At 44.0% G+C, this 17,240-nt stretch overlaps 1 protein-coding gene across 1 annotated transcript in view; it reads right to left on the bottom strand.

The window, feature by feature from the left end:
* The window catches only part of LOC115134218 (intersectin-1-like), a 71,172-nt gene that overhangs the window by 29,796 nt on the left and 24,136 nt on the right, over positions 1-17,240 (bottom strand). The window contains 14 exon segments of the mRNA XM_065025856.1: positions 578-664; positions 3,266-3,405; positions 8,312-8,399; positions 11,218-11,358; positions 11,467-11,616; positions 11,988-12,250; positions 12,687-12,799; positions 13,149-13,286; positions 13,645-13,708; positions 13,805-13,915; positions 15,262-15,263; positions 15,350-15,425; positions 15,610-15,648; positions 15,651-15,770. Of these exon segments, the coding sequence (XP_064881928.1) occupies positions 578-664; positions 3,266-3,405; positions 8,312-8,399; positions 11,218-11,358; positions 11,467-11,616; positions 11,988-12,250; positions 12,687-12,799; positions 13,149-13,286; positions 13,645-13,708; positions 13,805-13,915; positions 15,262-15,263; positions 15,350-15,425; positions 15,610-15,648; positions 15,651-15,770 (1,532 nt within the window).

The following is a 17,240-nucleotide window of genomic DNA, read 5'->3' as shown; positions in this document are numbered from 1 at the left end:
ATTGCGTTGTCCTTAACGAACACGACCCAGGTAAACATCCAGATTAGACTCAACCCCTAGCCCTGACCTGGCGCCTTGAGTTAGGTGGCCCAACAGCCCCATGTGGCTGTGTCCGATGTCAAACCATAGCAACCCACATACAGCTTAACCATTTTTGATTCCCCAGGTTGAGCCCACAGGATGTTGTGGGGAAGAGGGCCACGCTGCTCGGAAACAGCACAGCCTACCACAGGTACAGACACAGGGTGAGCCTAACATACCCATCACATTACTGAGCCCAGCTGAGCAGAACCGTACTGCACTAGGCCTGGTTACACATCCACCATAGTTGCTGGAACAGTGTTTTGAAAGGGCAATGTGAAATTGAGCCAGCCCAGTACAGTTCCGGTTGGCCCTGTAGTGTGACATGGGTCTAACTTTCTTCATCAGTTAGTAAGGCAGCTTCCTTCTTTATCATTGGGTTTCAAATCTGCTTAGTAACAGCACACGGAGTTATTCTGATTGGTTATTATTCTCCAGAGGGGTGCACTATTCTAGAGTGTCCTGCGGTGGGCAGCAGTGCTGGTGAGTGGACTACCTGTCGCCCCCTCTGCTCCTCCAGCAGCAGCTCCAGACGGAGGCCCTCTATCCGGGCAGTGTGGCCCTGATAGAACACAGCCAGAGACTGGAAGGACAGGCGAGGGCAGAGGTCAGAGGGCACGGGGAAAAGGTCAGCCAAGCCACACAGACCAGACGGGGGTTTCAGGGTGGATGGCGGGCGGGGCGACAGAGTGAGCAACAGTCAGATACAGTGAGAGAACAGTGTAAAACCCCACGTTTTCCCCTAGGTACAGACCTAGGATCAGCTCCCCTTCCCCAAATCCAACCCAAGATCAGAGTCTACAGGCAATTTAACCCTACTCCACTATGCTGGGGCCCTGATGTGGTATGTGGAGCAATTAACAAAGTTTTGGTTGAAAAGAAAGGACTAAAGTACTGAGATCACATTGAAATTAAAAAAGGGGGATCATCAGACACACAAATCATCAAGCCCTCTGACAGTTTTTGCTCCCAACACACACACACACAAAAGAGATGCAAAGGTATCATTAGGCAGAAAGAATGTTCTGGAAGTCAGTGTTTTAAAATGGTCCACTATCAACTGTTAAACTGAGCACATGGGGCAAATCCTAACTTCCATTTTATAAGTCAGATTTTCATTTGGTCTCTTATTGAAATCAATGCATTGTGAAAATTCAACCTGTGGTAGTTAGGATTCGCCCCTATGAGAAGAACTGTAGCCAGTTGTTGGTCACTTCTTGTCTGTGCTCTGTGGGATAGGTCTATCCACTGGGAACAGGAGACAGGGCACTCTAACCCTGTTCCTGGAGAGCTACAATCCTGTAGGTTTGAACTCCAACCCTAATCTAGAGCACCAGATTCTAATAAGTAGCTGGTTGATAAGCTGAATCAGGCTAGTCACAACTGGGGTTGGAGTGAAAACCTACAGGAGGATAGCTCTCCAGGAACCGGGTTAGAGTGAAAACCTACAGGAGGATAGCTCTCCAGGAACAGGGTTGGAGAGACCAGGGCCGGGGTTCCCGATAGCGATGGAACTTAAAGCTTCCATAATGTTTTAACGAGGCATCGTTCCTATAAAACGGCTGAAGATTGTCACATGCTTTCCCCAAAACACCACGTACAGAGAATGTCCATAAGCGCGTCGTTGGAGCATGTGTCGATACTGATCGAGACGAAAGAAAGTCAGCGCTGCTCTTGGATCGAGGTTTCTCCTTTCAAATCTTATTTTAGCATTAGAATTATTCCACAATACTGACAACAGATCTGCACCTAGAGAAATATCCTTTTGTGACTAGGGGGCAGTATTTTCATTTTTGGAAATATAATGTGACAAGATGCTAGAATATGCATATAATTGACCGCTTAGGATAGAAAACACTCTAACGTTTCCAAAACTGTAAAAATTGTCTGTGAGTATAACAGAACTGATATTGCAGGCGAAAGCCTGAGAAAAATCCAGTGACTCATCTTTTGAAAGCTCTGCGTTCCAATTGAGCAGTGAATGGGCTATCAACCAGATTACTTTTTCTCCGTATTCCCCAAGGTGTCTACAGCATTGTGACATAGTTTTACGCATTTATGTTGAAGAATACCCGTAAGCGGCTACATTGCGCAACTGGTCACCAGATGGCTCCCAGAGTGATTCTCGCGTAAAATACAGAGGTAGCCATTATTTCAATCGGTCCTACTGAAAAACCAATTGTCCCGGTGGATATATTATCAAATAGATATTTGAAAAACACCTTGAGGATTGATTATAAACAACGTTTTCCATGTTTCTGTCGATATTATGGAGCTAATTTGGAATATTTTTCGGCGTTTTCGTGACTGCAATTTCCAGGCGATTTCTCAGCCAAATGTGAAGAACAAACGGAGCTATTTCGCCTACAAAAATAATATTTTTGGAAAAATGGAACATTGGCTATCTAACTGGGAGTCTCGTGAGTGAAAACATCCGAAGCTCATCAAAGGTAAACAATTTAATTTGATTGCTTTTCTGATTTCCGTGTTACAAACTGAGATGTGATCTGAGATGACAGGGTGATTAACAAAAGGCTAAGCTGTGTCTCAATATATTTCACTTGTGATTTTCATGAATAGGAATATTTTCTAGGAATATTTATGTCCGTTGCGTTATGCTAATTAGTGTCGGTCGATGATTACACTCCCGAACCCGGGATGGGGAGTCACTAGAGGATATCATCCCCTATGTGGCTGCAAATATTGAGGATGTTTATTCTAATGCCAACCCTATCATAATGCGCTAAATCACAGATTTGGTACATCATTGCGCACATGTCACACAGCATGAAATAAATTGAGACAAAAATGATAGACATTAGCATTGCAAAATAGAACTCCTTGATTGAACATGAAATTGATTTGAATAGCTTATGATTGAAATATAGGCAATAGGCCTAAGTAGCCTATACTTATCTTCTTTTAATGCAGTCATCTCGGTGTTCATTCAATGCATTTTTATCCTTTGTTTGTTTGTAACGATTGACAAACCGTTGACAACTTTCTATTTTGTAGTCAACTTCCTTCTGAAGTTAGCTGCGGTCACGGAGTGACAAAGTGACGCTTGAATGCCAATGGTTTTGAGAAACAACCTCCTACGAAGGTTCTAACGATGAACTTAGCCTTGAAAACCGGGGCCCTGGTCTGTAACCTAGTAAGATGAGTGGTTAGTGAGTAGTACTACCTTGAGCTGGGTGTTGAAGGCATCTATCTCCAGCAGCTTGGAGCGGGTCTCTCTCTCCACGGTGTCAAGCTGTTCTCTCAGCTGCTGCCGACTAGACTCCTTGACCTCCAACGCCTTCTTCAGCGACGACAGGGAGTCTCCTGGACAAGGACGGGGTTGTATTTATTAGTGCCCAGTGTAGCAAATTGTTTTTGCAGCAGAAAACTAAAACAAGCATTTCTTATTGGACAAGTTCGGCTAGCCCCTCCCCGTTTGGCACGTTCATTTTGAGCCTAGTGAATATGACCCAGAGAGCAAGCGCTGTATCGGTTATTATAAACCGGGTGGTTCGAGCCCTAAATGCTGATTGGCTGAAAGCCGTGATATATCAGACCGTTCTAATTCCGTTGGTAACCAGGTTATAATAGCAATAAGGCACCTAGGGGGTTTGTGGTCGGTGGCCTATATACACACACACACACACCACGGCTAATGGCTGTATCCAGGCACTCCGCACTGCGTTGTGCATAAGGACTTAGCTGTGGTATACTGGCCATATACCACACCTCCTCTGGTCTTATTGCTTAAGTATAGTAGGGCAGTCAGTATTTCCCTTAGTTTTGTTTGCAGGTGGGTTACAAAGGCAACAGTTTGTCAATTAAAACTAATAGGCCAGATTATTTGATGCGCCGCTAGGTGGGGGGCACTTCCACACCTATACTATAAAGTGCACTACTTTATTTATTTTTTTAAACTCTGTTTATTAAGTTTTACACACACACACACACACACACACACACACACACACACACACACACACACACACACACACACAGACAAGACAAAGCAATATAAATAATATACTCAACTAGAAAAAAAATACAAACAAAAAAACAAATAAAAAAATAGCTTTAAAGATACCATACTTTAGACAAGTTAAACACACCAGGCAGAAGGCTACAAAGGTTAAAGGGCAATCTATAGTACAGGGACAGAGCAAACTCCTCACCATTGTTCTTGTAAACAGTCAAGGCATAAGGGTGGAGAAATGCAACCACTCACAGAGAGTCATGGCCACAGACCGACCATCCACTGGACAGAAAAAAAGTTTACAATGCTTTAAAAAAAAAAAAAAAAAAGATTATTCATGTAGGCGTGAACAAAATGTAAAAATAACTGGGAAAAACAAGCTCACACTTCAGTCTCTGCCTGGGCAAGATGAACAAGGCATCTGCGGATCACAATCAATAAGCACATGGAGCACATGGTCACAGACTTATTTTAGTATTAATTGGAATGCCATCAGAGGATGGACTGTTTAAAGTAAGACCAGAATGGAGCCCAAGCCTCATAAAACAGTTTGGGGTTCCCACGTGAATTGAATTGAATTTTTTCTAGTTTCAGAGAGCACAACACATCTCTCACCCAATATTTATAAGCTGGGGGAGCTGCCATCTTCCAATTCTGTAGTATTAGCCGTCTAGCTAAAAGAGTTCTATAAGCAACAGTGTCCGACTGGATTCTTGATAGGGGGGTACCCATGGGCAGTACTCCAAAAAGGTCTGTAAGGGGAGACGGATCGATAACAGTGTCATATATATCAGAGAAACATTTAAATATTAATTCCCAGAAACCTGACAGTTTATGACAGCCCCAAAACATATGCAACAGTGTGGCTGGTTCCACTTTACATCTGACACAGGTAGGATCAAAATCAGAGAATATTCTTCCAAGTTTGGCCCCCGACCAGTGGATACGGTGAACCACCTTGAATTGAATGAGGCTGTGTCTAGTGCTAAAAGAGGACGAGTGCACCCAGTGCAGCACAGATTCCCAGGCGTCTTCCCCAAGTTCCTCCCCCAAATCCTTTTCCCATCGAGTCTTTAAAGGCACCAAAGAAGGGTTCTGTAAGTCATGAATGATTGCATATACATCTGAAATTGCGCCCCTAGGAAGCTTGTTCAGCTCCAAGATGCTCTCTATAGCTGTATTTGCAGGCCTATTGGGAAATCCAGGTGTGTTAGCCCTGACAAAGTTTCTAGTCTGGAGATAGCGGAAAAAGTGGGATTCGAGCTCGCAAGAGTAACCGTTCAGCTTGCCTGGTAGAAAGCTCATCAAATTCAGATTGGAGTAGTTGGCGCTCTTTATGCCGATCAGAGGAAGGATCCGTAGCATACTTCTCATCCAATGTGGCTATGGATTTGCTCAGGTCCCGAAGTCGCTGGGAGCAAACTCTGTTTTGGTTGGCTGTATAAGAAATAATTTGGCCACGTAGGTATGCTTTGAGAGACTCCCATATGGTAGAGCAGGACATACCTGGTGTTGAATTAGTTTCTAGGAATAAGGTGATTTCAGAAGAAATGAAATTGACAAACTCCTTATCTGAGAGTAAAATGGGGTTGAGACGCCATTGATAACACATAGGAGGTCTCTGGGGAAATTCTAGTTCAAGCACTAATGGTGAATGGTCAGAGATAACAATACTCTCGTAAGTACACTGCCGAAGGTTAGGCAGAAGTTTTTTGTCCAAAAAGAAGTAATCAATCCGGGAGTATGTTTGATGAACATGAGAATAAAAGGAATACTGTCTATCTGTAGGATGTAGGAAACGCCAGGCCTCAAACATAGCATATTTCTGAAGAAAGGCTTGAATATGTAGGGCACATTTAGATGGGCCTGTATATGTTTGTGAGGACTTGTCAATAACTGGGGACATTTTACAGTTGAAATCCCCCCCTAAAATCAACAAATGAGAATCTAAATTGGGAATAGCAGACAGAAAGGAAGAAATGAAACTTGTGTCATCCCAATTGGGAGCATAAACACTAGCCAAAACAAGAGGGGTAGAAAACAGTTCACCGGTTACTATGACATATCGTCCCTTAGGATCAGCAATAACCTCAGAAGCTACAAAGGGAGTAGCTTTATCAACCAGAATAGCAGCACCTCTTGATTTACTATGAAAGTTTGAGTGGAACACTTGACCAACCCAGTCCTTACGCATCCTAAAATGCTCACCAGTCCTCAAGTGAGTCTCTTGTAGAAATGCAATATTTGCATTCAAACCCTTTAAGTGTGTCAACACCCTCTTACGCTTCACCGGGTTGTTAACCCCTTTGGTGTTCCATGAAATGTACTTGATCGTATTATTTCGGCCCCTCTGGGCATTCCCGTTATTCAACCCTGTCATTAGAGCATAGAATGGAAAAGGATTGAGCGCCCAAAACCCCCAGAATAACTTGTCTCAGAGTAATAATGTAGGGTGGTAAATGTTTGGAGAAAGTACAGAAAAAAAAACTAAAAAGACAGAAGGACAACATTAGAACTGAACAATTCAACCTGCCCCCCTCCCCTTCCCCCCATCCCAGACAATACCTCCCCAAACGAGGTACAAGCCTAAATAGAACATGTTCTCTTCGCACAGTATGTCTGTGAGAGTGCGGTCTTAAACCTAAACCCAGAGTCCCGCTCTTTAAAGTCGCGTTTTGTTAGTGGATCAAGCAGCAAAAAGAAATATTTGTATGTATTTTTTCAAATAAAAAAAAGGCGAATCCCAAACGGAATAACAAAAGCACCACTTGTAGATGTATATAATTGTATTCCCAGTCTTATAACAGGCATTGAGAGAGAAAATAAATAAAATGTATAAAGGCTCTCAGCCAAAAATCTAATTTGAAGTAAGGAAATCGTAGTAAGACAATTAAAAATAATAGTAATTATAATAGTAGTCTAGTTGAAGCTGAGACAGCTTACAACCAATACCAAAAAACTACGCGTGCGCAACGTTGAACGTTTGCTGGGCATAAATGACGCTCAAAACTTTTAAAATTAAAGTGAGGCCCCAAAAACCGTGTAGCCTCGGGAGACATTTACTGTTTACTGGGTCAATGCAAACGGATGCAGTAAACAAATAACCAAAAATATTTTGAGTCACTGAGCCAATGTGTAAAGAAACTAAATAGGTGAGCGAGATACGGCACGCACACTAGATGATCAAAACATTAGATCACATCAAATAAGCCTGAATAGTTTCACCAACTATACAAGACTAGCCTGTTATATCTAAACATAATTGTACCACAAGTGGGTTACTTACTATCCACAGTTCGCAAGCAACAATTGCTGAACTGTGAGCATATTCAAGACTTCTTGATGTGACGTTGAATGTGAGCCATAGCATCATCCGGAGATTCAAATGTGTAGTCTTTACCCTCATGAGATATCCATAAATGGGCCGGGAATCGCAGTCCATACTTCACACTTGGATGGTCCCGAAGTACTCGTTTGGCCTGTCCGAATGTTGCGCGCTGCCTGGAAACTGTGGGGGAGTAGTCCTGGTAGATGGAAAAGCTCGGTCCTTGAAAGCTCAGAGTGGTATTGCGGGCTCGTCGGAGGATCTCCATCTTCTCATGAAAAAAGTGCACTCTGAGAATTATGTCACGGGGCCTCTCCCCATTCCGGGGCTTTGGGCGTAGCGATCGGTGGGCTCGATCAATCAGGGGCTTTTCATCTGAGGCAAGAACATCCTTCAGCAGCCCTGAAACGAAATCCGTGGCGCGAAATCTGCTTTCAAAGTATCAGAAACCTCCTGTATTCTAGCCTCAATCATAGCAACCACCTGTGTTTTCATTTCAACTATCTCAGAGCGTAGTAGTTTGATGGCCTCGAGAATGTTCATTTCAGCGCCGCCAGGCCAAGCCGCGCCCCCGGGTAAAGTGTGCGTCCCCGGGCCTTCAGACTCAGGAGAGGGTGGTGATGAGAGCGGGTCTTGTAGGCCGGGTTTTCTCAAGGTCATGCTTTTGGCCTTATGCTTGGTCGACATGCTGACATTCGGAAGCAAAGTAGTCTTGGTTTTTACGGAAAGGGATCACCAAATTAATATTTGAAAATAAATACGGTTCTGCTGCAGAATTCACATAAACTTTAAGAATACCACGGGAGCAAACGGAAAACACGTCAGTCGCACATGGCGTCCCCTACCATCCCCCTAAAGTGCACTACTTTTGACCAGGGATCTGGGAGACGGTCTCTGTAGAAAGATGTGCGGAGGTGAGGAACAGTACTTACTGTGCAGGCTGTTCTGTTGAACCTGTTTGAGTTGTTCGTTTAGACACTGTTTGTCAGGGATCAGCCTGCCGAGCCAATGCTGAGAGTCCTTGGGGAAACAAACAAAGCACTTAATTAAAATCTCAGTGCAGTTATCACAAAAAGTACTATTTTGTGGGTTATAGTCCATAGGCTTGTGTAATTCAAATAAAGGCAGAGAGGAAGAGGCAAATGTCAGGCTACTTTGGTGAATTTGCAAGGTAAGACACTGCGAGATGCAGATTACAAAAACATACGAGCACGTTTCTGCCTGCCCCACCTCTCCATCTCTCTCGCTCTCTCTCTCCCTCATGCTGGCCTGCCTGCCTGCTCTGTCTGTTTGCTAATGATCAGATCAAACTTTATTTGTCACATCCCTAATCTGTAGAGGGTTTGGGTGGAAGATATGCACCATAATGTCTCTCCAGAGATGCTCAATCGGGTTAAAGTCCAGGCTCTGGCTGGGCCACTCAAAGACATTCAGAGACTTGTCCCGAAGCCACTCCTTCATTGTCTTGGCTGTGTGCTTAGGGTTGTTGTGCTGTTGGAAGGTGAACCTTTACCTCAGTCTGAGGTTCAGAGCGCTTTGGAGCAGGTATTCATCACAGATCTCTTTGTAGTTTGCTCCGTTCATCTTTGCCTCGATATGAATAGTCTCCCAGTCCCTGGTGCTGAAAAACATCTCCACAGCATGGTGCTGCCACCACCATAGTTCACCCTAGGGATGGTGCCAGGTTTCCTCCAGACATGACGCTTAGCATTCAGGCCAAAGAGTAATTTTTGTTTCATTAGGCCAGAGAATCTTGTTTCTCGTGGTCTGAGAGTCTTTAGGTGCCTTTCGGCAGACTCCGAGCAGGTTGTCATGTGCCTTTTACTGAGGAATAGCTTACCCAGATATGTGCCTCGACACAATCATGCCTCGGAGCTTTACCGACAATTCCTTCGACCTCATGGCTTGGTTTTTGCTCCGACATGCACTGTCAACTGTGGGACCTTATATAGATAGGTGTGTGCCTTTCCAAATCATGTCCAATCAATTGAATTTACCATAGGTGAACTCCAAGTTGTAGAAACATCTCAAGGATGATCAATTGAAACAGGATGCACCTGAGCTCAATTTCGAGTCTCATGAGAAAGGGTCTGAATACTTATGCAAATAAGGTATTTCTGTTTTTGATTTTTTAAATAAGATTTGCTAACATTTCTAAAGACCTGTTTTCACTTTGTCATTATGGGGTATTGTGGGTAGATTGCTGAGATGTTTTATTTATTTAATCCATTTTAGAATACGGCTGTAACGTAACAAAATGTGGATAAAGTCAAGGCACCAGTCAAAAGTTTGGACACACCTACTCATTCAAGGGATTTTCTTCAGTTTTACTATTTTCTACAGCATAGAATAATAGTGAAGACATCAAAACTATGAAATAACATATATGGAATCATGTACTAACCAAAAAAAGCGTTAAAGAAATCAAAATATATTTTAGATTCTTCAAAGTAGCCACCCTATACCGTTACAGCTTTGCACACTTACTGGGACAGTGAATCATTTCTTCTTCTTTTGGCTCTAGAATAATGTATAGTGTCATTTTGGAGTCCCTTTTATTGTAAATAAAAACATAATATGTTTCTAAACACTTCTACATGAATGTGGATGCTACCATACACTACGGATAGTCCTGAATGAACCGTGAATAATGATGAGTGAAAAAGTTAGACGCCTAAATATCATGCCCCCCCCCCCAAATGCTAACCTCCCCTATTATTGTAATGGTGAGGGTTAGCATGTCTTGGGGGTATGATATAAAATGCTAACCTCCCTTGTTATTGTAATGGTGAGAGGTTAGCATGTCTTGGGTGTATGATATAAAATGCTAACCTCCCCTGTTATTGTAATGGTGAGGGTTAGCATGTCTTGGGGGTATGATATAAAATACTAACCTCCCCTGTTATTGTAATGGTGAGGGTTAGCATGTCTTGGGGGTGTGATATAAAGTGCTAACCTCCCCTGTTATTGTAATGGTGAGGGTTAGCATGTCTTGGGGTTCTGATATAAAGTGCTAACCTCCCCTGTTATTGTAATGGTGAGGGTTAGCATGTCTTGGGGGGTATGATGTAAAATACTAACCTCCCCTGTTATTGTAATGGTTAGCATGTCTTGGGGTTCTGATATGAAATGCTAACCTCCCCTGTTATTGTAATGGTGAGGGTTAGCATGTCTTGGGGGTATGATATAACATGCTAACCTCCCCTGTTATTGTAATGGTGAGGGTTAGCATGTCTTGGGGGTATGATATAACATGCTAACCTCCCCTGTTATTGTAATGGTGAGGGTTAGCATGTCTTGGAGGTATGACATAAAATACTAACCTCCCCTGTTATTGTGATGGTGAGGGGTTAGCATGTCTGTGCGATATTAGTATGATATTAGTGCGTCTGTAACTTTCTCACTTATCATTATTCACGATTATCTGTAATCATGGTAGCATCCACATGAATGTATAAGTGGTTAGAAACATATTCTGTTCTTATTTACAATAAAAGTTACTAAATGTACACAACATTATTCACAATTCATTTCTATTGAGCACAAAATAATGTGAAACGCAACCAAAACAAACAGAAAATGCATGGAACAAATATGAAGTCACAAGCTTGATGTAGTCATTGCGTGCTATGAATATGGGACCAATTACTTAACCTTTGACTACTTTAATATACATGTGTCCCCAAAATTAAAGCTGACAGTCTGCACTTTAACCTCATAGTCATTGTTTGATTTCAAATCCAAACTTTTGGACTATAGAGCCAAAAGAAGAAACAATGCTTCACTGTCCCAATAATTATGGAGGGGACTGTATGTGTTACACAAGGTGTGTACATACCTGCAGCTGCTGTTGGAGGTGGGTGATCTCAGCGATGCGGACCTCGCGGGTCTTGTTGGTGCTCTCGATCTCATGCCGCTGGGCAGACAGGCGGAAGCGGATGTCCTGCAGCTTGCCCTCCAGCTGGCTCTTCTTGTCGTTCTGGGGAGGGAGGGTGAAACTAATTATCATACCTTATTGTCTTTTCTTCCAAAGAACAAAGTAAAGACAGTTATGATGGTGTGTGTGTGTGTGTGTCTCTGTCTTTACCAGTGCCTCCAGCTCTAACTCCAGGGTCTTCTTGCGGGCTTTGAGCAGGACAATGTTCTCCTGCTCTCGGTTCCTCTGGGTCAGCAGCTCCTGCCGGCGGTTCCTCTCCCACTCCAACTGACGCTGACGCTCCATCTCCCGCTTTGCCGCCTAGCCCGAGGAAACACAGAGAGAATGTTATACTGTATACGCAGAAATAGTGCAAAGCCAGCCGTGGTCGAGTGGTAACACTTCCAGGTCTGCGCACATATTCAACTTCCTGCCGGAGACCTGGGTTCAACCCGCGTTTCCACCTTTTTCTCTACACCCGTCTCCCCCTGTCATTAAAGCAACACAATAAGGAGAATGAATTTACAAATCTTAAAAAGACAACGTAATAGAATTGTTAATACACACACACACTGCATTGGTTCCTGTGTTCTTCACTTTCCCCTTACATCTCCCCCTCCACCTCTCCAGCCCCCTCTCTTGATCTATCCTCGCTGTCCTCCTTACTCCCCTTTTCCACCTCTTCTCCTCACCTCTCTCCTCTCAATCTCCTTGCGTCTTTCCTCCTCCCGCTGCCTCTCCATCTCCCTCTGCCTCTCCAGCTGCTTCTCCAGCTCCTGCTGCCGCCGCCTCTCCTGCTCGAGCCGCTCGCGCTCCTTCCTCTCCTGCTCCTCGCGCTCCAGCGCCGCCAGACGCTCTTGCTCCTTGCGTTGCAGCTCAAGCAGGGCCTGTCGACGCTTCTCCAGCTCCAGGTTGCCCCGCTCAAAGTTCTCCCGCTTCCTGTCCTCGAAAGTCACTTTGGGGAGAGAGAAAGAGAGAGATAGGAGGGGTCAGAGAGAGAGAGAGAGAGAGAGAGAAATGGAGAGAGAAATGGGGAACATATTTTGCCCTGTTGCCAAATTTTCAGGGGCATTTCTTGGAAAACTGGGGTCATTTTTATATACCTGTTTATATTTAAAAAGGAGCGTTTTGCTGTGTTTAAAGGGATTGGTACATACATTTTTGGACTTTAAAATTGATGATACATAGCCATAGATTCGAGAAGAACATAGCTCCCAAGCATTTTGGTTTAGTTCAACTGACGCACCGCACCCAAAACGTGAGCTCGTTTTGCTCCATTGTTCATTAACAACGTAATTGTAAACAAACACTGCATAGCTTCAGATCTATCACTTCGAGCCCATGGACAGTCAGTCACCCATAGCTCGGTCTATGAATTTAAGAGTGGTTACGTTTCTCCAGCTTCTGTTTCTCGCTCTCCTGCTCCTCTTCGGCCTCCTCTTGGACCCGCTGGTCAGTGGAGTGCAGGCTGGTGACAGACACCCCGCTACCACTACGTACCCTCCTGGAGACGGACATCAGACCACAGTCAGAGCAGCTCACTAACCTACAGCACCTCATATAGGGCATGGGTGAGCAGGACCAGGGGTTTTTCCTGACCGTGTGACTTGACCAGGAAAAACTCCTAATGGAATCAATATAGACTGATTGATACTTAAAACAATAGGAGCCAGTGTTTTTCCGGGTCAGGTCACGGGGTTAAGGAAAGATTCCCTGGCCGTGGTGAAGGGCAATAAGAACAATAAAGCATCTTTAGACAAGACTCTCTAAGGTAAGTGCCGGTATCAATGCTCTGCAGACAGAGGTAGAGTTAAGGGGCATTGCCAGACAGCAGAGGGGGCAGTGGATTGTACCTAAAGGTGGGGGGGATGAAGTCTGGGGGCAGGATAGGGGGCAGGGGCAGGCCGGACATGGCCATGTCAATTAGGTGCATGGCCAGGATGAACTCCTCGGCCGTCAGCTTGCCGTCCTGGTCGATGTCCGACAGGTTCCTATAGAGAAACAGGGAGAGGGGGAGAGAGAGAGAAAGACGTGTCGTGTTACCACCAGCCATGCACTTCCTGTCCTGTGACTAGCAGAGTGGACGAAGGTAAAAACAAGTGCCGTTTAGGGGCACCCCGACGGCACTGATCCGAGACTAGTTTTGCGTTTCACCCTCCTAAACAGAAACTGATATGATTTGTTTTGTCATCTGATGGTTAAGCTGATCCTAGATCTGTGTCGAAAAGTAACTTCTACCCAGAGTCAGCAGAGAGAAGCAGTAGTCAGAGAACAAAGAGCAGCAATGTGTGAACATATAGGAATTAGTGGCCAAGTGTCTTAAGTATTGGCTCTGCTCCCATCTCTTACCATATGGATGCCAGTGAGGTCTGGGGCAAGCTGGACTGCATCAGGATGGTTCTTGCTTGGGGTCCTGAAAGACGAGGATAAAAGCATTAGCTTTTTTGAGAAACCGCTGATGTGGACTGGACAAACCAGCAGTGTGTATTGTTGACAGACAAGGTCTTACCGGTGAGGTGGCCGCTCATCATCTTGTCGTGGCTGTTGAAGAGCTGCCGGTACTTTAGCCGGGACGAGCTGGGAACAGCCCAGTCAGTGGGAGGCTGGGGGCACAGGGGAGCTAAGATGGAGAGGGGGGGAGACAATATCTTATTAAATGCGTATTTTTAAACAGACTTTTTGACGATGCCTCACATCTGCTTGTATCTATTCGTTGTTTTTTTTAATAGTACTGTTGTGTTAAGTTGTGTGTTTTTGCTTTGCTGTCTGTGTCGGAGCCAGTTGGAAATTGCCTTTAAGACAAAGACAAATTTCCATGATAAACCTTTACACTCGTACCGGTATACGGGTTTGGACACTGATAAGCACCTAAATTGGAACACAGTGGCTGTACAGTAACATGCTATACATGACGCTAGAGATCAGGCTCTACGCTTCACAGCGCTGTATGGGTTTTGACTCACAGATGTTCTGAACTTACGCCGCACAAGATAAGAAATTGCCCCACATCCCTCCCACTAATCCCTCCCGCAACTTTTGCAAATGTTTTGTTGTCCGAGTGAGGGAAATGCTGGAAATGAAGAAGACTTGATATATTTAGAAAGATGAGATGTTGAGGATAAGAAATACAGCTTTGACGTCATACAAGCAAGCCAAAACACCTGTGAGTACAAATGTGCACTTCACATTTCCATAACATAAAACTCACGTCATAGAGTGTCAACGTTTATGATCACGATGTTTAATGTACAGTTACAAGATGACATGGTTTTATATCCGGGTTGTTCTGAACAGAATGTCTACTGTACATTATAGTTGAAGACTCTTCTTTGAGTCACAAAAGTGCATTGAAACAACTTAGGAAGAGGTGTGTGGCGCCACTTGGAGACACCAGTTAGTCTTCTCACTCAAACCCTTAAATGTGTTGTCTTATGTTGCACCTAGCCCACATTTAACAAGAATATTCTCATCACGTTACTGAATGTATCCAGAGTATTTTCACATTTAGTTGTCAACAAATGCAGCGAAAAGTACAGTAGATGTAAAATGCACATAAAATCAACAGTGTAACGTTTGGACTGAGTCTCGTTTGTGTCCTCAACTTTGGTCGAATCATTTTCCAATAATCTACAAACGGTTCCCTTTCAATTGCTACCATGCTTATGTATATGATTTTCATATTTCTTCATTAAGAAACATTTCAATTTATCCATATAGACCAACTCCCACAAGTGTAAAGGGTTAACTTCTGAAAAAAATGTACTTGAATCATTAAGTTATTTTTGTGTAACGTTAGAAAGCAAAGCGGTCTGGACAGAAGAATTGCTCTTCTCCAACTGACAACATGGGACGTCGGCTGTGCATCTCTTTTTAACAGAGGGATCTCATCTAAAAGTGATGGTATTTTAATGAGCTAGCCTGTTGTGTGTTCAAAAAAAAAAAGTCTCGGTGTCTAGGCACAAACACAGCTACATTTGTCCCTTTGAGTTTGGGCTCAATGAGCAGGGGCCATTCTTCCAAGTGGGTGCTCTTCCAAGTGGGTGCCGTGACTCACCTAGAAGTCTCAAAAGACTGGCCCTGCATCTTGGCACCGGAGCGGTTGGAAGAAGAGCTTTTGTTGAGTGTGGTGGCTGAGAGACAGAGATGGAGAGAAAGAGACCGAGAGAGATGGGGTCACAAAAAGAGGTTGAGAAAGGATTAAATCAACAAAGTGAGATGCTCTGAAACGTTGCCAGAGGGCTTCACTGTCATTCACTAGAACTCCGCTTTGAATAATCAGTGGTATGTCTTACGGCGATGCTGATTGGGCCATACCTGGGTGGGAGAAGCCCGTCATTGGCGCTCCGTTGGGCAAGGGGGTACAGACGGGGGAACCGACGACACCAGAGGGGGGGACATACCCACCCCTGGCATAGGGGGCATGGGTAATGGAGGGACTGCTGGGAGGCCTGGCATTACACCTAAACCATGCATTCCTGCAGGGTAGAATGAAGTAAGGTATGTCAGACAAACATAAGACAACAGACATCCATTCATTTTCTATTGACAGGCCTATTATTTTAACACTGTTTATTATTATTACTTTCCCCACTCACCCAAAGCCGATGAGTCTACAAGTGCTGAGTTCTGACTGATTCACTTGAAAATGAACAACATTAGCCTGGTCATAAACAGGCAGTGCACAGCAAAATGCCCTGGTTGTCAGGGGAAGCAACCAAATATCGACCCAGGGCGTTGCCTGTTCAAATACCAGAAACAAACACAGTTGTGCTTTGAGATAATAGGAAGTTAAAGCTTTTAAATTGCCCCAGTGAAACATCTAGCTACAGTTAAAGTCCGAAGTTTACATACACTTAGGTTGGAGTCATTAAAACTCGTTTTTCAACCACTCCACAAATGTCTCGTTAACAAACTATAGTTTTGGCAAGTCGGTTAGGACATCTACTTTGTGCATGACACAAGCAATTTTTCCAACAATTGGTTACAGACAGATTATTTCACTGTATCACAATTCCAGTGGGTCAGAAGTTTACATACACTAAGTTGACTGTGCCTTTATTAAACAGCTTGGAAAATTCCGTCATGGATTTAGAAGCATCTGATAGGCTAATTGACATCCTTTGAGTAAATTGGAGGTGTACCTGTGGATGTACTTCAAGGCCCACCATCAAACTTGGTGCCTCTTTGCTTGACATCATTGGAAAATCAAAAGGAGAGCAACTTCCTTGGGAGCAACTTCCAAAAGCCTGAAGGTACCACGTTCATCTGTACAAACAATAGTACGCAAGTATAAGCACCATGGGACCACGCAGCCGTCATACCGCTCAGGAAGGAGATGCGTACAGTCTCCTAGAGATGAATGTACTTTAGTGCGAAAAGTGCAAATCAATCCCAGAACAACAGCAAAGGACCTTGTGAAGATGCTGGAGGAAACGGGTACAAAAGTATCTATATCCACAGTAAAACAAGTCCTATATCGACATAACCTGAAAGGACACTCAGCAAGGAAGAAGCCACTGCTCCAAAACTGCCATTAAAAAGCCAGACTACGATTTGCAACTGCACTGTTTGGCCATGATGACCATTGTTATGTTTGGAGGAAAAAGGGGGAGGCTTGCAAGCTGAAGACCACCATCCCAACCGTGAAGCATGGGGGTGGCAGCTTCATGTTGTGGGGGTGCTTTGCTGCAGGAGGGACTGGTGCACTTCACAAAATTGATGGCACCATGAGGGGGAAAGATTATGTGGATATATTGAAGCAACATCTCAAGACATCAGTCAGGAAGTTAAAGCTTGGTTGCAAATGGGTCTTCCAAATGGACAATGACCCCAAGCATACTTCCAAAGTTGTGGCAAAATGGCTTAAGGACAACAAAGTCAATGTATTGGAGTGGCCTTCACAAAGCCCTGACCTCAATCCTATAGAAAATTTGTGAGCAAAACTG

Source organism: Oncorhynchus nerka, linkage group LG2 (assembly GCF_034236695.1).
Source record: "Oncorhynchus nerka isolate Pitt River linkage group LG2, Oner_Uvic_2.0, whole genome shotgun sequence".
Classification (NCBI taxonomy): Eukaryota; Metazoa; Chordata; class Actinopteri; order Salmoniformes; family Salmonidae; genus Oncorhynchus; species Oncorhynchus nerka.
The sequence above is the reverse complement of the archived record's forward strand: the minus strand, read 5'-3'. Positions and strand labels throughout refer to the sequence as shown.